A 26,874-nucleotide genomic window follows, 5' to 3' on the forward strand; every position below is an offset into this window, starting at 1 on the left:
GGGTTATTGCTTATGGATTATGTTTTATTGGTTAATAAATGGCAACCATGCAAATAAGCTTATGAGCTTACGGAATAATGGCAAGTATATTGGAAAAATAAGCTTACGAGCTTATGGAATTTAAATGATAAGTATTTTGGTAAAATAAGCTTACGAGCTTATGGGATAAATGGTAAGAGATTTTATATTATTTTGATCATGGTAAAATATTGGATATGTTAGTAAAATGATTTTATGGAAATTTGATTTTTGATATTGAAAATCATGCATGAATTGTATTGCACTGTTAAATGTTTTAATTGCCTCACTAAGTTTATACTTAGCGTGTGATGATTTTCACGCGTAGGTAAAAAACCAATAGTGGATTAAAGAGTTCAAAGTGACATCAAGCATCGAGAGGTATGTTTCAATATCAGTAAGACATCCTACAATGGAATTTGATTTTAGATAGTGGCATGTAATTTGAAAATGTTCAATTTATTTGTTGAATAAATTTTAGAAATTTTTATAGTGATGAAAGGTTAATTTTTTATGAATTTATATGGTATTTTCGGAAGTTACTGTAGTATGAACAGTAACCACGGTTTTAAGTAAAGTTTTTCCATAATGCATTTGGGGTACCGATTCCCCATATAAGGAATCAATTCCCCCACTGTTCTTCGCACTGTACACTGTTCACTATATATAAAAAATCGTTTGAATTGAATTTGTTACAACGAAACATGATTTATATGATATGATATTTTTATAATATCAATTACCATTTTAAGAAAATAAATTTTATATCACTTGGAAAAAGTGGAAATGGTTTTAAGAAATTCGGGTAACATCTATAATCTGTATAGGTATAATTATACGGGTTATGGGTGTTACAATCCGTAATTGTGTCCGGTAGTGTTCCCCTCTCCTGCTGAGTAATGGTACTGGCTGGTAACACATACGAAAGCCAACTTGCATCCATCATATCGGGCACGGGAGGGGGTTTATCAATATGTCGACATATGACGCCATGTGAATCGGGCTCTTGAACGGTGAGAGAGACCTCTTGAACGATGACAGGGGCCTCTTGAACGGTGGGAGGGGCATCTTAAACGATGAGAGGGGCCTCTTGAACGATAGGAGGTGCCTCTTAAACGATGGCAGGTGCATCGGGCTTCTTCTTACGGAGTCTTGGCACTAGTGGGGTGAAAGGAGACGTAATGGCACGTGCACGACGTCTGATGCGTGAACCCTGTCGTGCAAGAAAAACCCGACATAAAGCATCTACTTTATCGGGCCGCTGAAAATAAATTAATACATAAATCAGTAAATAAATAAATAAATAATGCCGAAAAAAGGTTATTTACATTTTTAGTATAGTATTAAAAAAATTTACCTCATTGCGTAGAGTATGAACCTCATTCTGCAACGATGAAACAATCTCACATAGAGCGGCTACCTCATCACGTAAAGTAGATACCTCACCACGTAGCGCACTATTGTTATCGCGAAAAACATCCACCTCACCATGTAAAGACTGTACTTCATCACGTAGCGCACCATTGTCTTCACGTAAAGTACTGACCTCATGACACAAAGCACCAACCTCATCACGTAACTCCCCTAACTCATCCCGTGGAGGTGGAGAACAGGGAGATAAATGTCGTAGCCTCTTTCTCGGTCGCCTATCATGAGGTGATGGTGGAGAAGAGGCTCGATGACGTGATGGAATAAATGATGGTGGAGGTGGAGAAGAGGCTCGATCAGGTGATGGCTTCGGGTGTCGAGCTGTAGAATCGGCCCGATCAGGTGATGGCTCTCAAAGTAGGGGGTGCTCATCATCCGTCCCATCAAAAAACCGCTTAGTAGCTTGCCACCAATCAGTGGCAAACTCAGCCTCTGTAATGGATAGTTGGCCTCCTGACAATATAAAAGCTCAAACAAAGTTAAACGTGTAACAGTAATAACTTGTTTATATATGGTAGTATTTGTGTGTTAACTTACATCATTCATCGTCGTATATGGGAGTAACTCTTCCCAATCCAATAGGCGGATCCTCCTCCAGGTAATAGCCCTAGGAATATCATTTGAATTTTTTATCGCATATGTCCGCATGCTGGGGAAAGCCTCAAATATCCAAATCTACAAACAATATAATACACAAACATCCGTAATTGTTAAATAATTAATTATAAATTTGGAAACATTATATAGAAATTCTTACCTTAAAGGCCCAAATAAAGCCTGCCAAAGTATATTTAGAACCATCGCCCCACAAACTTTTTCGGTCCTCAAAGGCAGACGACAACTTCTTCCAGGTAGCTTTCCATAGATATGAACCCCACGAAAACAGGTTCCATGCATTTAGGTCCTCAGAAATAGGTTGTCTGCCCTCTTTGCCTAAAAAACTGGCATGCAAAAGTAATAAATGACATACTCGGACAACATCAAGGCCATCCATCCGAGTAAAACCATCTTTAACAAATTATCTCTTCAAGTCGTCGACGTGTAAACTCGGCTTCGACTTTGCCAGCTCAGGAAAAACCCGAGATAACCATGATGGGCAGGAGATATGACTAGTGTACCGGGTTACTTCATCCTGTCCAAGCGTAGACCAGTGATTAAGCAAAACTCCTCCCGCCCAAAACAAGTATACGCCGGAGGAAAATGAAACCATATCTCTTCATCACCACGTTGTATCCTCTCGGGTAGATCGTTAGTCATGGTCTGAATAAACAAATGTGTCAACATATCATCTCCACCCGGATGTTGTACTTTCAGCCATGGCCCGAAGCAAGTATCCTCAAACAATTTTCTTTGTAGAGGTGTAAGCGTCGACGCAATTTTAGTGGCTAGGCTTAATTTATTCCTTAAGGTCAATTGAGCCGAAAAAAAATTCTACAAAAATAATAAACATACCAAGTTAGATATACCAAAAACTACAAATTATACACTATAAACAGACATGATATTAAACAGTGAAAACAAAGCCAAATATAATTCAAACTAGCACGGTATTCACCCAAGTCATTATTCCATCATAGTTCACAAAATGCATCAGATAAAATTCCAGAAGTAAGCACTTATAAAACATTTAAAAGGACAACATATAGGTTTAGTGCAGGTTCAATGACAACATAAAGAGTAGTAGTTTATTCTTGAAACTTAAATTCGCAACACTATGAAGTTAGTATTTGTCTTTGTTTTTTGGTTGAAGTAATGTAAATTCATTCAAGTTTCAATTTGCAGAAGAATAGTAGTTTCTGAAACTTAAATTCGCAATGCGAAAATGAAAATCGCAACACGAAACTAAATTCGCGTTGCGATTTTCATTTTCGTGTTGCGAATTTAAGTTTCAAAAACTATTCTTCTGCAAATTGAAACTTGAATGAATTGAATTTCTTCAACAAAAAGACAAAACAAAGACAAATACTAACTTCACATGGTTAAAGACTAAACAGTTTAGCAGTATTGGCAGCAACCGAATGAATTTACTAAGCAATCTAAGTGAAATGGTTAATCTATATATTGAAATTACCAGTAAATTTATCATCAATATAAGAAAAATATAATAATAATACAAAAAATTTAAAATAAAAATAAGAGATTAAAAAACTAACCCTCGGTGGTAGATTTTTCATTTCTGACCGTGAATGGTTGTGAGGGTTGCTATGAGAGATGGAGATAGACGGATTTCGTCGGAGATGTGGACGGATTTCGTCGGAGATGGGGATGGATATCACCGTAAAGAGTGAGAGATAGAGATGATACTGAGTTGTGATTTAGGGTTTTAATTTATGATTTGCGATAATATTGTTTACATTTGTGTTGTGAAATTAATATTGCGAAAATAAACGCGCTTTGACTTCTGTGTTGTGAATTTGACTTATGTGTTGTGAATTTGACTTTTGTGTTATGAATTTGACTTCTGTGTTGCGATTTTACAAATTCACGTTGCGATTTACAAATTCACGTTGCGATTTACAAATTCGCGTTGCGATTTACATATTCGCGTTGCGAATTTAGAAAATCGCAATGCGATTCACATATTCGCGTTGCGAATTTGGAAACTGTGTTGCGAAATTGGAGTTCGCGTTGCGAATTTGTTGGTCATTTTCGCAAATGCAAAAAAGTTGGTTAAAATCGTATATTATAAGGCATTTTCGGTCACTGAGGTTATTTTCTCATATATTAAACATCTAAGGGTAAAGTACACAAATAGTCCCTTAACTATAGGTATTGCTTTGTTAAGCCTCATACTATTAAAAGTTAGAAAATAGTCATACGATTAAAGGGTGTTATTTTGTTAAACCCTCTTACTATTAAAAGTTACAAAATGTTCACTCGACTATTCGTATGTTCCAAACTCGTCATTTTTTGGTAAAAAAATTGACGGTCGTCTGAGTTGGACATTAATATGTTGACTGAGATATGATAAAATCGTATTTTATTGATATCTATTGGTATCGTCGTTGCTTTCAATAATTGGCTCGACGACATAATGTTTCATGTACTGACTCGACGATTTAATATAAATAGATAATCAATCCATAAAATACAACTAAACAGTTCTAGGATCAAATTTCAACATATCTCAATCAACATGTTAACATCAACCTCAAACAACATTTTTAACAAGAAATGACGAGTTTTGAACATATAAATAGTCGGGTAACCATTTTATAACTTTTAATAGTCGATGAACTCAACTAAACAACGACATATATTTCAAAATCATTTTATAACTTTTAATAATTGGTGACTCAACAAAGTAACGCCTTATCATTGGGAGACCATTTATATGCTTTACCTCAAATTAAAAGGTATAATATTACAAAATTTTAAAGGTGCGAAATTAAATTATTAATAAGAAAATAAAAAATATATCTAAATTATATAATAATTTAAATTGTTCAAGAGGTACAATGGTCTCTAACATCTATTGCGGTCGACTTTATATGACATTATATTATTTCAGATGATATATTAACCCTCTCATAATAATAATAGTTTAATATAATTAGAGGATTTTCTTTTATATCAAATTCAGATATATATGAATCATACTTATTGATTCCAATCTCATATAATACAAATGATATAGGTACACGACATTAATTAAATAAATTGAATGAAATATTTTGGTCATTACAAAGATTAATAAATCATTTTCACTATAAAACAATAGATGTGTATATATATTTATTATAATTAACGTATCATAGTCATATATACATATATATATTGCATTATAAGGTCTGGAACTATTTATTTAAAATATTTTAATTAATTAATTTTTATAAACATATATTTAAAACAAATTTATTTGAAATTTTTTAAACGAATTTCAGCATACATTTTAAATAATAATAATCCAAAGCTAAATTTTTATCACTGCAAACTAAAATGTAATTCTATTGAAAAATAAATATATTAAAGAATTTATGACCATGCTCAATCATCGTGTTTGTGCCCGTATATAACTACATGGCAGATTCTTCAGCTGCCACCATCTCATTTCTAAATATAAGACATTGAGATAGTAAGTCCTCATGCTCGATGTAATCAGCCTGAAATAAAACTCATGCATCGCCTTTTCTATATCTTCCAGCAGAGACTCGCAAAATGTTTCTTCCAATGTCTGTTTTTAAGAGGAAAGTTACCTTCAAATCATACAGGATCCACTCCTTGTTAAACATTAACATCAAATCATGAAGGGTTTCGCTTCTTATCACCTGCGCCAAATACTAAAGGCAGTAGAACACCTGCGGAGAACGCGAATCATGTACTCCACATCGCGATTGCATAACGAGTTCTGGCCTGAAGAAGCAATATGTCGCCGCTGTCGTTCATCGTTCGTCATCAACATACCATGTAGAGCGATCCAAAGGAGAACCTTGATCCTTTGCGAGACATGGATTCTCCATATAGAACGCCAAGAATCTGCTGCAGTGTTTTGAATCGGTTTAGACCAGGCATTATACGCCAGATTTTGTGGAGAATCCATTGTTCGGATCCCATCTCCACCCAGGCCTATCCACCCACAGAGAAGGATTAGGTGGATAAGTTGCTGCAATGCGGTGGCAAATCTGCATCAGAAGTCTATTGGAAAACCTGCTCCAATTCCAATCTCCTGTCTCCGTGACCATTGAATAAACCGGGGTTGGTTGCGGTCTGGTGCTACTTAAATAATGGGTTACCATGGGGTCAGAATAATTATAACTGCCATAGTGGTTAAAAGATATTTATTATTATTTGATGATTTAAATTTGAGCATAATATCTGTAAAAATATTTATGTATTTATTATTAAATGATTAAAAATCTTTCTAACATATCATATTATAATCGCTTCAAATTAATAAAAAAAATAATCATAATTTCACTGAGTAATATAAAGAACGAGATAATGCAGGAGGAATTTCATCCCTACCATTCAAAGCATGAATTACTTCTGGCAATTTTCATCTATCAAACTTTCAATACCACATCTCTCATTGTCACTATATTTAGCCATAAATAAAATTAATTAATAATTGCGAACTTAATATATACTTTTTTCCCCTCTAAAATATTTTTTATATATTTCCAAAAAAATCGAAATAATCTTAAAAAAATATAACATGTAATATAATAGTTATTCGAATTGTCCCTTAATTGTGTATTTTTTTTCTTTGTTTTTTAGTTTTTTAATAAAAATATTTATGTCTTTGTGATATGTTATTTGTCTTTATGACACGTTTATTTATGTCTTTGTATCACGTTTTTCTCTAATTTTTGGTAATTTACGTTTTTTGCCGTTGTTTTTGTTTTTATTTTTTTTTCTCAGGGTTGGATTTGACATCGCCACGACTGATCAAGATTGTGTTTATTTGTTATCATGTTGATCTTCCCTGCTTTTGACCATCGAATTAATTTGGATACATGTTTTGCATTCGTGGATAGTTTTCTCACATTGTATGGCTTTGATTTGCGATTTGTTAGTGGTCTTCAATAGCTTCATCACCTTTTGTGGTTCGTTTGCCGATACAATCAGATTTTTTAATATATTTATTTTGTTCGAGCATTGGTTAGATTTTTTAATCTTTTATTTTTTTTGTCATTGTATGATCTAGGTGGCTAGTTTTTGAGTCAACGGTTATAGAAAAATGTCCTAATTATACTTTAGTTTATGTTTACGGTTATGTTTGTAAATCTTCATTGTAATTATGGATATTTTATATTTTTAATAAAAGACTTAAGAGTTACCTTTGCGTCTGTAGTAAACCAAATTTATTATTTTGGCTCTTATCGTATTTTCGCATCAATTTACCCCTCAAAATTATTTAATTGCATCATTCTATACTATTCTACTAACTTAAAACCCTAAGTTAGTGTTTAGAGGTACTAGGATTATGGTTTATGTTTTAAGGATTATAATTTAGGGTTTTAAATTAGAGATAGAGTTATAGAATGATACAATTAAATAACCTCGAGGGTTAAATTGATGCAAAAATACGATAGGAACGAAATTGATAAATTTAATTTACTACATTGTCAAAATTTTCCCTTTTGCCTTAATAAAACTTAGGACTTTCTATGAAAAAAATGTGTGCATGTTAGTGGGGTCTACTTGATATGGATAAATTACACCAATCATCATTTAACTTCACTCTCTCATATTCATTCATTGCACTTTAAATTTGTTTAATTTTTTTTATTGAACTTAACATAATTACTATTTTTGGTCACTCAATCATTAAATATTTAACGATGTTAAAATGGTGTGTTTTAAAAAGTTTTATTAACAAAAATACATTTTGCATCTATATGTGATTAAAAATATTAATTATGTTAAGTTTATTGAAGAAATTAAACGAATTTAAAGTAAAGTGAGTAAAATAGGATATAAAGTCAAGTTTAGTAATGATTGATGTATTTTACTCATATTGATAGAACCTTTCTTCGGCTCGGCTGATTAGTTTCCCGCCATTACTATAGCTTATACACACACATACACTCTCTCTCTTTCTCTTTCGGAAATTAGGGTTTTTCTAATTCCATGAACAATTGGTCTGATTCAATCATCTTCTACGGTTTCAATTGGTTTTACCTTTATCCTAAATAAATTCTCATTGCCCAAAGTCACGTTCTAATTGCAACTGTCTTGTCAATTCGTTGTTTCTTGTTCTTCCAATGGAGGAACCTCGCGTCAAGCGCCCCAAAATTTCAAGGTGATATTACACTTTCATGCCTTTTTGTTTTTTTTGCTGCTGTATTCTTCAGGGTTAAAAAATTAGGGGTTTTTTTTAAGAAAAGAAATCTCCTTTATCTTTACTGTAGAGTGAAATTCAGTGTCACTACTGGTTAATGAAAAAGCGTGGGAAAATTGTTTTTTTGGGGGGGGGGGGCACATAGAGGATCAATTGAGAGAATGAGCGTTTGAACTTCAAATCTTGGTTGTTGGTGATAAGAGGAGATAGAGTTATTTGGACTCACACATTTCTTTTGTCCGGCTGTTTCCCGAGAAAATGTGTTTGTGGAAGAAGGGAAATGCGAGAAAAAAAGAGAATTGAGATTTTTTTAAATTAATATACTTCTCATTATCATAATTTGAGCAATCATGTAATTGGGATAAATGGATTTTTCACTCTTTTTTTGTCCAGGGGCGAAGATGACTATTTGCCAGGAAATATCACCGAGATTGAGCTCCACAATTTTATGACTTTCAATCACTTGGTATGCAAACCTGGACCTAGGTTAAACCTTGTCATAGGACCAAATGGTTCTGGTAAGAGCTCTCTTGTATGTGCTATTGCACTTTGTCTCGGCGGTGAACCTCAGGTTGGTATTCTTTGGTTGACTCTATAGCTTATATTTTGTAGCCTGTTTAAGAAAAGGGGTGTTTGATTCTGTACAGCTTCTTGGGAGGGCTACAAGAATTGGTGCATATGTGAAGCGAGGGGAAGGTGCAGGATATGTTAAGATTTCTTTGAGGGGCTACACTAAGGAAGAGCAGATCACAATTGTCCGTAAAATAGATACACGTAACAAGTCAGAGTGGTTGTACAATGGTTAGATGTTAAATTCTCTATATGCCTCACTCTCTGTTAAGAACATTTCGGTCAATCATGGAATATATATGTTCGCTGGTTGGATTTGATTGGAAGGGGCTATAAAGTCAACTTTAGGAGCTACTCATGCTTAAATTTATCAGATTTCCACTATATTGGTTGATTTTACTAAATTTATCAGATTTACACTATATTGGGTGATTTTACTTCTTGTTTCTTGTACTAGAATTTTGCATGCCACAGAAGTTTCTCTTTGCTTTTAGTGGATTGGCCGATAACTGGCCTGATTTTTCTAGGGCTTCCTATCATCTTGTTTATATATCTTCTATGTTATGTTTTTCTTTGTGTATGGTCCAAGTTTCTTATAGATTAGTTGTTGTGAAATCTCTCTCTCTCTCTCTGGAAGGAAATTCCCCATTGGTGTTATAGACTTGATTTAGTATTTTTCTTATTAGAAAGAAGGAATATTAAGAAAAAAGTATAATATGATTTTACTTACAAATGATTTGTTGATTCAGGCAAATCTATGGCCAAAAGAGAGATATTGGAAGTCATTCAAAGATTCAACATCCAAGTCAACAATTTGACACAAGTGAGTTTTGGAACTACGGTTTGGAAATTACATGTTTCATCTTTCTTAGCTCACATTCGTGACTGAATTTGCATGTTTGATGTTTATCTGACATAGCATTTTACAGTGGTTTTGAGCATACTGTCTACGGAGTTTGTTTTTATGTACTTGCTTGTCCTGATAGTTTCATGTCAGATTTTCCTGTTGCAAAATTTTCATTTGGGAGACTAGATATAAATGAATATTTTTTGAGAGGTGGTCACTGTAAACTATCTTTTGTTGCTTCGTTGCACCGTTATCAAGGCGTGCCTAGGTTCTAAGGTTTAGATAAAGTGAACTTCCTCAAAGCCTTTCGGCAAGGTGCTATTGATCAGCTGGTTGCCTTTTTGATACAAAAGGTGCATACAAGTGTGCCTGGCTTAAGTGTGCTTTGGTAAATATTCATGAACGATTATTTATTGAAAGTTTGAAGCAAAGGAAACTATTGAGCCATTCTTAATTCAGATTTTTATTTTTGAAAGACATTTTGCAATCCGATGATTTTTTTTATAGGAATTGGAGGCCTCGTTAAAAAAACCCCTTCATAATTACTAGAACACCAAAAGATATTCCAGTAAAAAGCGGAAGGGGGAAAAGAGTGCCTCAATCTGATGAATCAGATTCTCAAATGTTTGTTGACAAGATTTTATGATTTTATATTCTGAGCATATTCCAATATTGAACAGAAACATCTGGAAATGGATGTTTACTTTTTAAAATAATATCTTGAAATATTGTAAGGTGCCAATCTTAACAGGGATGATTCATTGCTTCAATAGTTCAATAAAAAGCTTTACAATTGTTTTCTGTTGCAGAACTGTAGAAGAATTCAGGGGGAAAAAGGCCTGTCTTAGAATCTGTCTTTTGCAATATTTTTTCAATGAATTTAGGGTTATAATATCTAAATTGGAGGAAGAGTATGGTCTATGATAATGCAATATTGCTTCTTTGCTCATGGTACTTTTGTAAGGGAAAAAGAAGTTGCAGAACATAGACCCAAACTGAAGACCAACATATTTTAATCGCATGCTGATTCTACCTGCTTAGAGTCTAAAAGATTCAAAATTCATCATTTTTAAGTGGTTTGAGCCATGGACATAAAATCCAAGCTAGAGGAGTTCAGCTTTGCACTTTTATACATTTATTATCAGCAGGCTTTGATTAATAGCAGCCTCTGTGTAACTTATGAAGCCTTGAGCCTTAAATACAAACATATAGTCATTAAGACTCGGATGTTCTTCTGTTAGCTTTGGTGCATTATCATGCATTTTAGTAGATGCTGTGTGGTTGTGATTTACATTAGTCTCTCTCTCCTGTAACTCTCTCTCCGTGTTCCTTTTTGCCTTGTTTTGTTCAACCAAATCATATTTGTGATGGATATTAACGGATGCCAAATATTTTTTATTCAAATTCTAACGATAGATAATATCAATTTATCTTGGTACTTCTAGCTGGTTACTTGGTTGGATACAAGTTCATATTTCGTTCTCTAATCTTGTATTCAGTAACCGATATCTGGATTTTGAAATTTTATTTTTCTCTTGGTTGAAGTTGATAGTATTTATGTCCTGCCTGCAAATACCCGTGTTTTCTTCTTTTCTTTCTCCTTGTATTTGACAATTTGTTTACTGGTATCACTTATGTTCCTTTCTCGTTTGTGGGGGTGGGTTGGTTATTTTCTGGGATAGTTCTTACCACAAGACCGTGTTTGCGAGTTTGCGAAATTAACTCCCATTCAGCTCCTAGAAGAGACTGAAAAAGCAGTTGGTGATCCTCAACTTCCTGTGCAACATTGTGCCCTTGTAGAAAAAAGCCATGAACAAAAAAAATATCAAAAAGTGAGTTCGAACTCTAATTCTTTGGGTGTTATTAATTTTACAAACCAATGTGTTTGAATTTCACCCATTTTTATTAGGCTGTAGACACAATGGGCGAAAGCTTGAAACAACTGATATCCCTTAATGCTGAGCAAGAAAAAGACGTTGAGCGTGTTCGCCAAAGAGATGAACTTTTAGAAAAGGTTTGCCTCATTATTTTTTATTACCTCAGTTGCTTCACAACATATTGAAGTATTTTTGTGGTAAATTTAGGTTGATTCTATGAAAAAGAAATTGCCTTGGCTGAAGTATGATATGAAGAAGACTGAATACTTGGAAGCCCAAAAGAGGGGAAAAGAGGCTAAGAAGAAGTTGGATGAAGCTGCAAAGACACTGATTGCATTCAAGGCTCCCATTGAGTATGATGGCTTGGTTATTTTAATTGTATCAATAACTCTATTCATTGGTTATTCTGTTCACTTCCATGTGTAGACATTATACATTTAACTGAAACTGCATGTTAGCATTAAAATTTACAAGTTTCTGTTTCAATTATTTTCTTTCTTTTAGAAAATTGATTATTTTTCTATGAAGAGTGGTGATCGGTAGATCAACTAAATAATCACAGTTTCTATTGTTAACTGGACATTTTATATGAAGTTATAGCTAAGTCTTTAAATTTTGATCTGGAGGATTTTCGTTTGAATGCTTACATTCTTTTGTCCTTCCTTTGAGTGTATTGTCTATTGTTATATTTCTTCTAATTATAGTGAAAATATTCATTAAAAAATTAATGGTTGCAGAAAACAGAAGCAGGAGAAAACAAAACTGGAGGATCAATGTAAACGCATAAACAATCTCATGAATGAAAATATTAAGAAACGGAATGATCTTCTGCAGAAAGAGAATGAGGCGGTGTGTTGAACGTCATAACCTTTTTCTGTTAATTTCTTTCTTTTTTTGTATTTAGTCACATGAGTGGTTGAATAATTTATATTGATATGTGAATCAAATCCACAATTTTAGGCAGTGCATGCACGAGGTAAATATAAGGAAATCGAAGATTTGAGGAGAGAAGAAGATTTTCGCAAACAAAGTATTATAGAGGCTAAAAAGAAACTTGCCGATGCTGAAGAGGATCTTCAGAACCTGCCTGCATATGAGCCTCCTAAGGAGGAAATTGTAAGCCAAATGGTTTTGCTTTTGTTATTACTTCTTTGGAATCCCTTATGTACAGCATAAAATTGTTGTAAACCATGATTTTATACATAGCAGACTTATAGTTATCTGTTTCTGGGAGATATTAACGTGGATTTTAGCCACTTCTGTCCCTAAGTATTAATTTCTTATTATAAGTTCAAAATGGGGGTGATATGGTTCGTTTTTGTATGATTGTCTTTTTCCCTTAATACTTGATCATTTGTGGTGATCGAAATCATGGTGAATGTGTTAATACTTGATAGAAAAATGAAGAATAAATTGTTATCCACTTTTGGTAATTGGGAAAATTTTCCAAGAAGTTGGGAAGATGAACTGATTTTCTTTTTGGGACATATGCAATATTAGTACTCTTTCATAGAGTTGATATTATAATTTGAAGAAAATTATCCATATATGTAGTCTTAGAAGAATTTGGTAGGATAATTAAGCGTTATGTTTTTCTTTTGTCAGAAATTTACTGCTGATGTTTATTTTCTGTATGTTTTTGACAATTTTGAAATTATGCCTTCTGATGTTAATCTAACTTCTTTTCACCAGGAGAGATTGAAAAGTCAAATTGTGGAGTTAACTTCTTCTGCTCAGCAAATGATGCAGCAGAAAAAGGAGAAAGAAAGATCTCTTGGTCAAATGAAAACGGACCTGAGGAACTGTGTGGATTGGTAAATGGTTCAACTTCTGTTTGTCTCCTATTTGAAAATATTTGAATTGTTTGTTGATTTCTTTGATCTTTTCCAAATTTTGCAGTTTGAGAGATATGGAGAATACTAAAAACAAACGTCTACATGCTTTAAAGAAAAGTGGCGCTGATAAGATATTTGATGCTTATCAGTGGTTGGAACAGAATCGTGATAAATTGAACAAGGAGGTTTATGGCCCTGTATTGCTTGAGGTACGTGTTTAATAATTCAGACTAATATTATTAATAATATATCTATATCTCCTTACTCTGTTTCTGCAAAACTTAGGTAAATGTGTCAAATGAGGTCCATGCTAACTTCTTGGAAGGTCAAGTTGCTTACTACATCTGGAAGGTAGGCATTAATGTTGTCTCTTTATTTTCCTAATTTACTTATTTTTTGAATTTCTAAATTCTATATTTTTATAGCAAGCAGAAATTACAAAATCACATCGCATACTTTTTTCGTTGTGAGTTTATTTATGTCCAAGCATATGCTTAGAATCCCTGTTGCTTTGCAGTTTATGCATAATTTTTCCTGTATGAGGTTTGTTCATATTGCGTACAGCACTTGTTTTTACCGTTCAGAGTTCTTAGTTATACAAGTAAGTTGGCTAGAAAATGTTGGTAGAAGATCTGGTAGGAAATGATGCTGATAGTCAAGATATTGTGCATTAAACTCTCGAGTAATTTGGAACAAGAACGATTAAGAAATAAGAGTGTAGTGTTTATTCATGGCTTCAAACATACCATATTTTCATGTATGCAAGGGGTTGCAAATTGATGCTTTCTTCCAAATCTTTCCCAATTTGCTGATGCAGTAGGTAGCTTAGCTAAGTTTTGCCTTGTTGAGGCTCAGCTTGATAAGTTTAAGTCAGTTAAATCGAGCATAATCAGACATAAGAAAGTTTTGAACTTGGCTCGACTTAGTTAAGTGAGCTCTAAGTCAAATGCGGTCCCATATGAGCTCTCCGTTGAAGCCAAAATAATGGCTTGAAACTCATAATATGAAGGATTAAAAGGTTAACTGTAGTTCACTGGTAAGCCAAACATGCGATGAAATGGTACTTGACCTAAAGTCTGGTCCTGCATGTTTAGGAGCCCTTCAAAGTTTAGCTCGTTTACAGATACAACCTCCTGTTTGACTTTCGGGTCAAGCTTGTTTCTTTTATGAGAAGGAACATGGACATAGGAAACAATGATCTACTGGTTTATTTTGGCCATTAACTAAGCTTAATATGTATACTGGTTTCATTTTGGCCTGTAACAGGATCTTGCAAATTTTGCTTTAAAACTAATAATGACTTGTTTCTCAAGAAAGAAAGGTTTTGAAATATTGGACTAAAGATATAATCCTCTAGATCCTATTATAGAACTCCCTCTCTCTTGTATTCTTTGTTTTCATTATTGGTTATGCGGTTAGGATATCTTTTCTTTGGTTTTGATATATATATATATGTATGTTTTGAAATTTGCAATGAACGAACATCAAACTCCTCTCTTTTACACAAAATTTTGTACACCTTATGTGAAATTTGCACTTACCATTTAGTAGGAAACAATGATAAACTATTTATATGTTCACTTTTCTTTGATTTCAGTCTTTCATCACTCAAAATTCCAGTGATAGGGATTTTCTTGTAAAGAACCTACAGCCGTTTGATGTTCCCATTCTAAATAATACAAGAGAAGAATCTGGTCGGAAAGCACCTTTTGAAATTTCTAAGCAGGTATTTCTTATGATGACACAATTCATATTTGATCCAAGCAGATCCTAGCAACTTGATATTTGTGTACGTTTTCATGTTTCTGAGTAGATGTGTGAACTTGGCATCTATTCCCGGCTTGACCAGGTTTTTGATGCTCCCACTGCTGTAAAGGAGGTTTTGACATCACAATTTGCTCTAGAGCATTCAGTATGCCTTAAACTTCCTTGGTCAACATATATATTTCACCTGAATTTAAAGATGTAATTTTTTTGAAGTATTGTTCTGGTATCTCATTCTCGTTTTTTTCCTCACACTTGCTCCCATTAGTATATTGGGTCGGACAAAACTGATAAGAAGGCTGATGATATTGCTAGAGGATTGGGAATTTTAGATTTCTGGACTCCTCAAAACCATTATCATTGGTCTGTTTCTAGATATGGTGATAATGAAATGTCAGCACGAGTAGAGCCTGTTCATGATTCACGTCTTCTACTTTGTGGTATGCCCTTTCCCTTTCTAGATTCACCACAAACTGTAAACTTGGAATTTTCTAAGGTCTTTTCTTAAAGGTTTGGATAGTGGAGAAATTGAAAAACTGAGGTCCAGAAAGAATGAGCTTGAAAAGTCTGTTGCTGATGTGGAGGAAGGCATAAAATCACTTCAGATTCAGCAAAGGCTGGTTGAAGATGAAGCAGCCAAACTTCAAAAGCAGCGGGTGTGTTAAAAGAATGAAGTTTCTTTTATTTTCCATAAAAGCTTTTAACCAAATGTTCTATACTGACACATGCATGCGATTTTTGTTTAGCTTTATTTTGTGATTTTATATGCATGGCTTGGAATCAAAATAAACCTTAAATTAGCATTACCTTGTGGAGCTCATCTTTCCACTTATACCTAATTCATACTTTCTGCAGGAGGAGATGGTTGATACAGCAAGAAGGGAGATGAAAAAACGGAAAGAATTGGAAATCTGTGTTGGTAAGTTTTGTAGTTTCATTGGTTGCCATTAGTAATTTTCTTATTCCATCTCATGATTTGTTTATGATTAATGTGAATGCAGAACAACGGAAAAGAAAATTATCATCCTTGGTGAAAACTGGTGATGTGGAAATAGCTGTGGCGAAGCTCATTGACCAAGCTACGAGATCAAACGTTGAGCGTCTTAAACATGCAATTAAACTTAAGGTAAAGATGTTTTTCAAGCACCTTTTTTGTTCTTGTGTTTGCAGACAATAATTGTAGATTCTGTCTGAAATAAGCTACGAGCTGTTATTCTTCGTAATGCAGTATATATTCTCAGTTACTTTGTTCTTGTATTGTTAGTACTCACCTTTCTGTTTTAATAGGATTTGCTGGTTGAAGCTGTTTCCTGCAAATGGAGTTATGCTGAGAAACATATGGTTTCTATTGAATATGATGCAAAGGTATTATTTGGTGAAATATGCAAAAGTAACTTTCTTTCCTATTGATCGGGTGAAAAAACATGATAAAAAATTATTGCCAAATTTCATTTTCATCCGTGGCAAAACTGTCTTGTGTCCTTTTTAACATGTGTCAAAACCATCTATCAATCATTCATTAGAACAAACTAGACAAAGCCTTGTTATCACCATTTGTTGAGCAAATGACATCTTTCTATGTACTTGAAATTTTTATATTTCTGTTGTCATTTAGTTTTCAAATTTAACACCCTCCTCACTCACTTCTCTTTCTCTGTCTCCTAGTCTTCTTCCTTGCCCTGGCCTCTTGCGGCTGACAGTTGGCTAGCTTCATGGCTTTCTCAATTTTTTTTTCTTTATTTAGTTCTCACCCTTGTTCCACTTTTCACCCCATCTCTCTACTGTTTCTCTTACCCAGTTTATCCATCTCATTACTGCATCTTTTTGATTGAGCACCAGGATCAGGTGGCTCAATTGGTGCTTCTGTCCCCCTATTTGTTTTCACTCTTATTCAAAATAGTGTATTTATTTCTTGTTCTATGTTTCTATTCTAATGCTGGATTCAATTGTCTAATGTTCATAAGGGCATTGGTTAGCTACATTCAGTACTTCCCAACACTATTGTTTCTTTCTTCCCATTCTCTTCCTCCCCCCTGTTTTCCCCTTCAATGAAAGGCTGTCTTGATTTTTGCCGTTTATGTGTGGCATGTTCGGAGTTGATATGCCAATTTCTGTCGAGTGTATTGTTTGTTTTGCATCAGCATTTTACAAAACTCATGACCAAAAATTTTGATATTTCTTCTTGTTTTTTTATAAGAAGGGAAGGCCACGTTAAAAACCCCCTTCATGATTAATGGAACTCGTAGAGAAGCTCTTTAATCAGCGGAAGGAGGAAAATAGTGCCTTAGAATTCATTAATAACAAAATGTATACATAAATTTTAAAAACATCAAGAATCACCCCTCTTACATAACAACCCGAAAACAAAAAACAAACACCCCTAACATCAACAGTCTAATTAGCCAATTCCAGCCTTAGCTAAGCCATCTGCCTTGATATTAGCTGTCTTAGCAACCCATCTAATAACACCCTCCAAATCTTTAAGCCTATCAGCAATGTCCTTGACAATTGTAACCTCTTTTAAGTATCAAAATGATGGCATAAGTTTTTGACTAAACAATTTGGTATTTCTAATTCATGAATCCCTTGTTTTTGTTGGCTTTGCAATGTTATATAGATTAGAGACTCAGAAGCCAATCTCAAGGAGCATGAGAAGTTTGCTTACCAGGCATCATTGAACTTAGAGAATTGTGAGTTATTAGATCCATTTTTTTTTAGTTTTTATTTATTTATTTAAATGTAGCTTCTAGGTTCATTTCTTTGTAGAAGCCTGTCAAGGCGGATGGCATTTTTGCTTGCCTTCTGCATTTAATATGCTGAACATTCTTATGTTCTAGGGTTCATAGTCTGGAAATAGTTTCTGGTTCATTTGTTCAAGTTCTAATATTCAGAATTGTCTTTCTTCTTATGTTTGTAAAGGGTTTTACATAAATGTATTTCTTTGCTCCATTAATGCTAATGTAAATGTCTAAGAGATGGGTCCTTTGGTGGAGTATTTATTTATTTTCTTCAATTGATGGTATTTCTGTGTGTCCATCATTAGTTTCTTTTCTCGGGTATAAGCAATTTTCTTTTTGATAGTTTAAATCTTCTGTGCTTTGTTGCTTAAGCCCTAATGTGAATGTTGTGAACTGAAAATAAAAAAACCAATGATTTACTTAATTACTAAGGTAGGATATACAGGAATGCTATATCCAAGAATTACCTGGGACTTTTTTTCTTTGAATTTTCACTATATCGATTCCAAAAACTTCCAATTTTCTTCTTGATTAGGTCAACAAGAAGTAAAGGATTATCATCAACAACTATCAGCTGCCAAGAGAACTGCTGAATCAATTGCCACCCTTACTCCTGAACTTCAAAAGTTATTTCTTGAGGTTTGTTTTTGTTTTGACTTTGAGTTGAAGAGGAACCTTGAAAGCTTATTATTCTTTTAAATTTTTTATGAGCACCTATGTTTCCAGGTTAACAAATTTGGATAAGTAAAACTTCATTCATCTAAAGTACTAAGTTCTTCACAAATTCACTAGTGCGATTCCAGACATGTGACTGAATCAACTTAAAAGCAACTCTGCTGGAGTTTGGCTCAATCCCACGGGAATATCTATTTTTTTGTGAAGAAGACTGGCTAACTAATAATCTATACGTGCATCAAGTTTGATTGCCATGAATTGCGGCTGGAATTTGCAATCAATTAATATTCTTTCTAACATTAAGTCAATCAGATTAGGAGACAAGTTTCATATTTCAACTCCTTGGGTGATTTTGATTTTGCTGGCTTTATTTTTAAATAGGAATATAAATGATCTAGATTCTTCTTTTTTGTTCAAATATAATATTAATATGTGTGAAATGTTCGTTTCAAAAGCCTCTTCTGAACACAAGCTTGTATATCAGTCCAACTTGAATTGTTTGTGCCTTTTTGTCTCCAAATATTTCCATTTATTAATTTTTCTTAGTTTATCTGAAGATGCCAACTACGATTGAGGAGTTGGAGGCTGCTATACAAGACAATATTTCTCAAGCCAATTCTATTGTTTTCCTAAACCAAAACATACTGCAGGAATATCAAGATCGTGAACGTCAGGTATTTTTGTGTTATCTTCATTTTTTTTTGGTATGGTACAAAAATCTCATCCATAGTGCATATATTACAGATAGAAACCATTTCTGCAAAACTAGACACAGATAGAAAGGAACTTCAAAGGTGCTTAGGCGAGATAGATGCCCTGAAGGTGAGAGAAGTCGTCTTACCTGTTGTAAATATGAATTGTGGCATTATGAAAGTAGATGATATTACTGCCTAGTGGATTGTGGTAATGATTATTGTGGTCATGTGAGGCTTAAGAAAAGTACATGCATTATTTGGAATATTCTCTAAATGGGACTCTACTGTTGGCTCTTTATAACATGTTCCCTCCTCTTTCTGACTGCTCTCTCTCCTGCTTGTGGGTATACCGTACGCGTCACCTTTAGTAAGGAAAATCTTACCGTACCGTGTTACCTTTAGTAAGGAAAATCTTCTAGGTACCCATCTTATACAGTACAATTACTAAAAAGATGTTCAATACAGTACTCGAACTTTCATCCTGTCTATCAATGTGTCCTAACTCCTAACATCAACACTTTTAGGAAAATCTAATTACATGCCAACAGGCCAACTGTAATGTGACATGTCGCCGAGTAAGTTCTACCTCATTTTGAGGTGATGATTAGAACAGGCATCTGGCATAATCTTGTTTATAAAATAAATTAAATTTGTTTAGTTCTTAAAATTTTAAAGAATATAAGATCTATTAAAAATAATAATTAAAAGAATTATTTTTTCCCATTCTTTCCTTCTTTGCTTATCCATTCTCTTCTCTCTCCCATTCTCCTTCCCTAATAGTCGAATTTTGTGAATCATGGGTGAAATCTTGCTACCTGAGGTTTTACATTCAGCGACAATATTTTTGTAAACTGCCTCAAAACAGGTTGGTCCACTTCAAATGTGTGGCAGATCCAAATTGTTTTAAGGCTATTTTTGGCTATGCCAATGTCAAATCCGACCTAGATTGGCCATATTTGTTGGTAGAAAGAGGGACAAAAAAAAGAGAGAAGGTGAGAGATGAGAAAAGGCCAAAAGAAAAGAAAAAACATTTTGTTTTGTTAAAAAAAATGGAAGGTAAAAATGATATTAAAAGAAATAGTTATTTTAGAATTTTATTTTTTAAACAATAGATTTTAAAAGATTAAGAAAAGAACAGAAAAATGTAAAAAAGTTTAATCTTTTATGTTTTAGAAATAAATTTACTTTTTAATTTTTTTTTCTATTTTGAAATATAGAAGTTTCTTAATCTTAAAATTAAAAATTAAAAACTAAAAACTTCTAACAGAGGGATAAGTTCATTGACCCAAAAAATGACATGGCTTCTACTGCAGTGCTAAGTAGTGTGTTACTGTGTTCTGATTCTCTTAACAATACATCATCAAATTTTCTTATCAGTGTTGGACATCGGGGCATATGGGTGGATAGAATAAAAGTCGAATTACCATATTTTGCATTTTTCTTAGAAATATCATAGTTATTCATACTGCTTAGACATGAGGGGCCTTCTTAAATATAGTAGGTACTCTTTTCTATCAGTGGGATAATTGGTCATACAACTTTAATGCGTGCAAGTCTAGGAGTTAAACATTGTCCATGTCAACTAACAGATTCTGTGGAAAAAGAGGGTGTGTATAGTAAAAAACTTTGGACATGTTTAGGTGTAACAGAAGCATTAATCATATTCTTTTTGAGATGGTAAGCCTTTTTTCTTTAGTGATTTAGCCTTAAAATTCAATTGAGCTGTTGGTCTAGTTGCAAAATGACTTGCAAGGCTTCAAGTCCATGTTGACATTAACATTCAGGGTTCAACGTAGTGAAACCCACACCCGTCCCCCAAATTTGAATGTACTAAAAAAGAAAAAAGAAACATTTATAATCTTTTTTGGAAGAATAAAATTTAATCTTCCAAAAGATAAAACAAAAAAAATTCAAAACATTAGAACACATTATTTTAATAGTACCCAAAAAGAGGATGATGTTACTTCTATTTTGAAAAATTATCTTTGTACGTGTGTTATATATAAATTATGTATCAAACTTTAATCAAATATGATTTTTTATCTTTTGCAATTACATTCTAGAAACTCTTGAAGCAGCGAAAGCAAATAGCAAAAAAAAAAAGTAGCAGCAGAGGAAACATTATTCTTTTTCTCCTAATTTCTTTTTTATCATTTTCTCATGAACTTCTGTTTTAAAGCTGTCTTGGCAATGGCTAAGATGTTTTGGAAAGCAAGAAAAAGGGTACTGGAAACTAAATTTAATATTTCCCCCCATGAATACATTATCGATTTCAATACAGTCATTTAAGACTTTGAAGGTTTATAACGCACCCCACCTTGTGGAAAGGCTTGACTCAATTTTGTTCAATACCTTGATAGATCTTGTAACTCTTGCATGCAGGGAAATTGGCTCCCGAAGTTGAGAAATCTTGTTAGTCAGATAAATGAAACTTTTAGTCGTAACTTCCAAGAGATGGCAGTTGCTGGGGAAGTTTCATTGGGTATTATATCTTATTACCTTTTGAAGAGTTCGCTATATGCTAAGCTGTGGTTTCCTCTTCTGATTCAATGTTTTCTTTCAGATGAGCATGACAATGATTTTGATCAATTTGGAATTCTTATAAAAGTGAAGTTCAGGTGGGTTTCCGAACTTGTTATTTCACCAATACTACAATTTTTCAGTCTGGGGTCAGGTTTTTGCGTTATTTAAAAATAAAATATGCGATTTGCCTATTTTCAGTTTTGGAGTGACATGTGAGATATTATTAATATTTGGGATCAATTACAATTTACAAAAGACTTTTCAACATAAATGGTTATTGCTTAATGGATAATCTTTGCAGTATTAACAGATTGTATGCAGTCAATAAATATCATTATATTAATTGATGATACAGTTAGCTATTCATGTTCTTAAAGCTTTATGATGCCTGGGGTTAAAATAACTGAATCAAATATTGGCTTAAAGTTAATATTTGAACATTAATGTCATGAGATTTAGTGTTTTGAATGGTAAATGTTGGCTTTTTCCTTTTCCTGCTGAGGAATCCATTCACCAATAAACACTTCTGATAAAGGTCACTATTGCTTTTGAAATCTACATGGTTTTCTGACTGGATAATTCCTTAAGTTTTTCATTGCCTATCAAATAATGCAACTCCTGTGTCATGTTATCCTATTAAAGTTATTTCATACACTATTAATCACTTCTTTTTGGCAGTTGGACAGGAATAAATGTAAACAGACTAACTCTAGTATTATGTTTGTCCATCCATAAACTGTGCCCATTTAGGAGTATAACTTTGTCAAACACCTAATTATTTAGACCGGTTTATGTATATATATATCTTAATGATTTGTAACAGGTTAGATAAGTATTCCTATTTTTTATTTATTTTTCTAGTGTGTGATATATGCCCTTTGTTTCATTTCACTACACTATGTTATATAATATACAATGATTCAGACTGCTTTTTCGACATGTAGAATTGCTTATGTGATTTATGTTTCTGAGTGATTAATTCTGTTGAATCCTTTTTTTCTCTTTTTCGTGTTGTGCATCAGGCAATCAGGTCAACTTCAAGTTCTCAGTGCTCACCATCAATCTGGAGGGGTATTTCAATCAAATTCTTAATCATGAATCAATTTGGAAAAGCATTTTATTTTTGCTTCAATTTTTGAATTTCTTCTTTGTAGGAACGTTCAGTTTCAACTATTCTTTATCTTGTTTCTCTTCAAGATCTCACTAATTGCCCCTTTAGAGTGGTTGACGAGATTAATCAAGGTAAGCCCGAATCAACTTCTACACACCATGTTACGGATACCTGCTGCATCAAAATCCTTGTGGTTGATATTTCTCGAGTCTTTCTTCTTTCCTCACCCAGGAATGGACCCCATCAATGAAAGGAAGATGTTTCAGCAATTAGTAAGGGCGGCCAGCCAGCCAAACACCCCACAGTAAGAACAAACATTTTCCAGGAAATGTTTTTTCTTTTTGTAACTCCTAGTTGATTGACCTTGATTTGGCTAATCTTTAAAAAGCTGTGTTATAAGTTCAGTTATCATTGAAAAGTTTCCTGATACAAATGTACTCATCAGCATGTGGTGTCTATAAAGTATCTGATCTGTATATATAACAAAAATGAAGATAATAGGATAGACTGGGAATAAAATGCACAGAACAGATGATATGGCCAGTGATAAGTTGATTCTCCTATTTATAAAAGAAAAAGAAATGAAAAATATAAAAGTTGGCATTAACTAAAAAGAAGAGGATTGATGTAGTGGACAAGTTAGCTAAGGAGGGGATAGGTTGAATGTCCTTAGTGTTAGTGGTTATGTTTGGTATTTTATTTCGGGTGATGTAAATTATAGTCGTATGTAATTCTGGTTTATTAATATATTGAGGTACTCTTTTCCTCCTTCCGCTAGTTGTCTCTTCTCAAGAGGCAACTATGAGGGAGGTTTTTTAATGAGACCTCCTATTCCTATCAAAAAAAAATGTAGCGGACCAAACCAATTAATTTGGCTTGTATCTCTTCCTGGTCCAAAGTTCAGTAGCAGCTGTTGAGTGTTGACATACCAATTGTCTTTGTCCTTTTTATGGTACCAGCTACTGTTGATTCTTATATTAATTGTTTCTTGTTTTTAGAGTTTGCATGTTTTTTGTTTTTGAATTTAAGTTGTTTCTGAAATACATTATATAGTGGCGTGAAGTTTGTTTCCAACATTGTGGCAGGTGTTTCCTTCTTACCCCAAAATTGCTACCGAACCTAGAATACAGTGAGGCTTGTAGCATTCTGAATATAATGAATGGACCCTGGATCGAGGGACCCTCTAAAGGTTGAACACTCGCCACTGTTATTGAGTGCTTTTAAATGGTTTCAGTTTTCATATTTTCTTCAGAGCACTCATACATATGTCTGTTTAATTCAGTGTGGGGAAATGGAGACTGCTGGAGCTTGATTGCAGGGTTAGAAGAAACACGTCGTCAGCGCTGCTGAGGACATCAGAGTACGAAAGTTATCCCAAAATCGGGTGAGACGCCTAAGAGGAGAGATCACATTTGATTGTTCAGGAACATATCATTTAAATGGAGCTGAGGTTGTCTTGTAATTGCAGCTTTTTGGTAAATCACATCTGCTTCATTGTTTCGAGCTGTGTATTTTGTGCTCCCTGTAAAGGGTGGTTTCTGTGGTTATGTAACATACTGATCATTGGGTAGCCAACTGAATTACCTGAATCCGAGTTTAAAACAATTGATCATTGGGTAGCTTTCTTTCTCATATTGAATTAAGTTGGTTGAACTTTAATAATTTTAAATTTTCAAAAATAGAATTAGCCATATTGAATTAGCTGAATCCTGCACCCAATGAATCAAACTCAACAGGTTTTAATTAGTTTGCTTGAGGAAAAAGAAAAGAAAAATCCCATTTATAATGCTTTTTTTAAAAAAAATAAATTTTTATTGTGTTTTGTGGGAAAATGTAGGAGAAAAAAGAAAAACAAGAGAAACAAATGTTTAGAACACAAGCCATGTAATTTACTACAATCTGTTTAGAACACAAACCATTGATTCTAATTTGATCATCATACATTATGTACTCTGTTTATTATGCGTATCATCAAATCTACTCCAACTTCTACTATAAATATAATATATCAGTTTATATATACATTTGAACCAACAATATACAGTATGAAAGTTTCGTAAATAAACAATAAAAACCCTGCACGTCTCTTATCTAACCCTTTCTTTTCTAATATACATTTTTTTCTTGATGTGTTTTCCCATTTCTATGCAGTAATAACATTGTTACATTGGTATAATTTAACTATTGTCGTATAATATCTATATACATTAGTATTGTATAATGAGACCCCCCATCGGAGCTCGATAAGGAACTCCCTTCCTCCTCCTCGCCAGAGGAGGCGGCGTTGACGGCGTGAAGCTACTTGTTGCATTCATCCACTCACCCTCTGATTCGTCTTCCTCTCTGCAGATTCTATTTCTCCTCCCGGATGTCCCAACAACCTGAAATAAAATAATATTCTTGGTTCAGCAATTAGAAGAAAATGTAGTAATCATTTTGATGTCCTGTAATAATATCATATGACCTTGCAACCGAGAGAGCAGAAGGTGAAGGAAGGGAGGAGGCTGCGGTGGCAGACATGGCAGGTGTTGGTGACACCTTTGCCTAGCCTAGGCTGTGGTCTTTCGTTCAAGAAAACTATCCGAGCACTGTTTATTATGTATGTCTGAATTCCAGATATGTCTATAAGTCTCTGTATCTCCGATGCCCTTATCACATCATGGTACGATGATCTCCTTATCTGCAACACACAAACCAAAACTTGCTCAAATCCTTGTTAAATGTCATTAACAAGGAACGAACACGAACACGCCCTTATTTGTTCAAGCTCTATTCATTTAGGCCCTAAATTTAGGTTCCAATATTCATCAGACAAACTATAAAAGAAATAAAAGATTTATATATATACCTGAATAACTTGATGGTCTTTGTGGTAAGACAGGCAAAGAGAACAGAGAGCGCCATTCATGCAATCCAAGCAATACATGTTGCATTCGCTCTTGTGAGCATCGGCGTGGAGCTTGCATTGACCAAAAAAGCTTGTTTGAAGCAGTGGTATCAGCCATGGCGGCCACTCCTCATAACCATCTTCTGGTCCTCCTCCCTATATTTAATCACAACCCCAACTTCATTTTATCATCATCTTCTCCATAACAGTATTCATATGCAAAGTATTCAACAAATATATACATATATATATATATATATATATATACGCAACAAGGGCTTATGGCCTAACCATGATTCTTCTGCTCTTTGGTTTGATTTCTCTGACAGTAATGCTCGTTTCTTCATCAATATCCATCACCTTCCAGCTTGTCTTCAGAGCAAATTTTCTAGGAAAAGAAAGTGGGTTACTTTGGAGTGGTGAGTGGTGTTTGGGAAGGTGTTTATCTATAGCTTAAAAATCTTGAATCGAATCATTATCTTAACCTAAGCCAATGAACTAAAAAATATAATTAATAATTTAAATTAAACTTCTACTTTATTTGACCTACTTCCTCAATACTTAGTCTTGAAGGAACTTCACCGGATTCTTCTATTTTAATTTCTTTTTTTTATTATTATTGTTATTATTATTATTATCTTTTTGGGTTTGATGAAAGCTCTGCATATTTATTTTTATGGACATAATGGATTGAGGCTGGCAACTTGGAGGCTTGGACGTGTGGTTTTTTCCAACGTTCGACATCTGTAAGTGATTGATTTAGACATGTACATGATGTAATGATTCACCCAAGTTACTGAAATTGCCACGTGTTGTTGTCTGTTGGACGTATATTTCTTGTAAGCATAAATAATAATTTTTGCATGGTGAAGTTCAGGATTAGGGTTTTGGAATTTATGTTATTTAATGTAAGTGTATATTTACAATTGTTTCAATTTAGAAACATCTTGTGAATTCTTGGTCTAATACAGATAATACTATTTTTGTTTTATTTCTTCCTATTATTTAATTGCTTGAGTGTATACCATGTTTTAATTCTTTGTAATAGATGTTTTTATGAATTGAGTCAAATAAATTTTTATCTGTATCCGTTTGAATGGGTGTTTCAATAACCAAACCCTA

General features: G+C 33.7%; 2 protein-coding genes across 3 annotated transcripts; one reads left to right on the plus strand and one right to left on the minus strand.

Moving 5' to 3' along the window:
* Positions 1-8,083: 8,083 nt before the first annotated feature.
* LOC120164587 (structural maintenance of chromosomes protein 5-like) lies at positions 8,084-24,438 on the plus strand. Its single transcript, XM_039174278.1, has 30 exons — positions 8,084-8,191; positions 8,624-8,801; positions 8,878-9,031; positions 9,550-9,623; positions 11,330-11,479; positions 11,557-11,661; positions 11,732-11,877; positions 12,262-12,373; positions 12,485-12,640; positions 13,217-13,338; positions 13,424-13,568; positions 13,645-13,710; positions 14,957-15,085; positions 15,173-15,271; positions 15,392-15,563; positions 15,634-15,779; positions 15,979-16,042; positions 16,125-16,249; positions 16,411-16,488; positions 17,741-17,813; positions 18,397-18,500; positions 19,094-19,210; positions 19,281-19,358; positions 21,614-21,713; positions 21,795-21,849; positions 22,777-22,825; positions 22,909-22,996; positions 23,097-23,169; positions 23,951-24,054; positions 24,148-24,438. The coding sequence occupies exons 1-30, from the start codon at positions 8,154-8,156 to the stop codon at positions 24,213-24,215; spliced, it is 3,168 nt and encodes a 1,055-aa protein (XP_039030209.1). The 5' UTR covers positions 8,084-8,153; the 3' UTR covers positions 24,216-24,438.
* LOC120164588 lies at positions 13,598-26,196 on the minus strand. 2 transcript variants are annotated; one of them, XM_039174279.1, is made up of 6 exons: positions 26,044-26,195; positions 25,714-25,908; positions 25,330-25,545; positions 25,048-25,246; positions 19,250-19,255; positions 13,598-13,610 (listed from the first exon to the last, which is right to left on the minus strand). In XM_039174279.1, the coding sequence occupies exons 1-4, from the start codon at positions 26,107-26,109 to the stop codon at positions 25,073-25,075; spliced, it is 651 nt and encodes a 216-aa protein (XP_039030210.1). In that variant the 5' UTR covers positions 26,110-26,195; the 3' UTR covers positions 13,598-13,610; positions 19,250-19,255; positions 25,048-25,072. The 2 variants fall into 2 exon arrangements, with proteins under 2 accessions (XP_039030210.1, XP_039030211.1); XM_039174280.1 differs by lacking the exons at positions 13,598-13,610; positions 19,250-19,255 and having other exon boundaries at positions 24,969-25,246; positions 26,044-26,196.
* Between the last annotated feature and the right edge of the window lie 678 nt (positions 26,197-26,874).

The sequence above is a fragment of the Hibiscus syriacus genome, unplaced genomic scaffold (genome assembly GCF_006381635.1).
Source record: "Hibiscus syriacus cultivar Baekdansim isolate YM2019G1 unplaced genomic scaffold, ASM638163v2 tig00111540_pilon, whole genome shotgun sequence".
Taxonomy (NCBI): Eukaryota; Viridiplantae; Streptophyta; class Magnoliopsida; order Malvales; family Malvaceae; genus Hibiscus; species Hibiscus syriacus.

What these genes read in the sequence shown, in the direction of transcription:
- LOC120164587 (XM_039174278.1), top strand. Translation starts at nt 8,154, where the DNA reads ATGGAGGAACCTCGCGTCAAGCGCCCCAAAATTTCAAG. An exon ending in CTTATAAAAGTGAAGTTCAG is followed by an intron (nt 21,850 to 22,776) that starts GTGGGTTTCCGA and finishes GTTGTGCATCAG; the next exon opens with GCAATCAGGTCAACTTCAAG. An exon ending in GATCGAGGGACCCTCTAAAG is followed by an intron (nt 24,055 to 24,147) that starts GTTGAACACTCG and finishes TGTTTAATTCAG; the next exon opens with TGTGGGGAAATGGAGACTGC.
- LOC120164588 (XM_039174279.1), bottom strand. Translation starts at nt 26,109, where the DNA reads ATGGATATTGATGAAGAAACGAGCATTACTGTCAGAGAAATCAAACCA. An exon ending in CAAAGAGCAGAAGAATCATG is followed by an intron (nt 25,909 to 26,043) that starts GTTAGGCCATAA and finishes GATTAAATATAG; the next exon opens with GGAGGAGGACCAGAAGATGG. An exon ending in AAGACCATCAAGTTATTCAG is followed by an intron (nt 25,546 to 25,713) that starts GTATATATATAA and finishes TGTGTGTTGCAG; the next exon opens with ATAAGGAGATCATCGTACCA.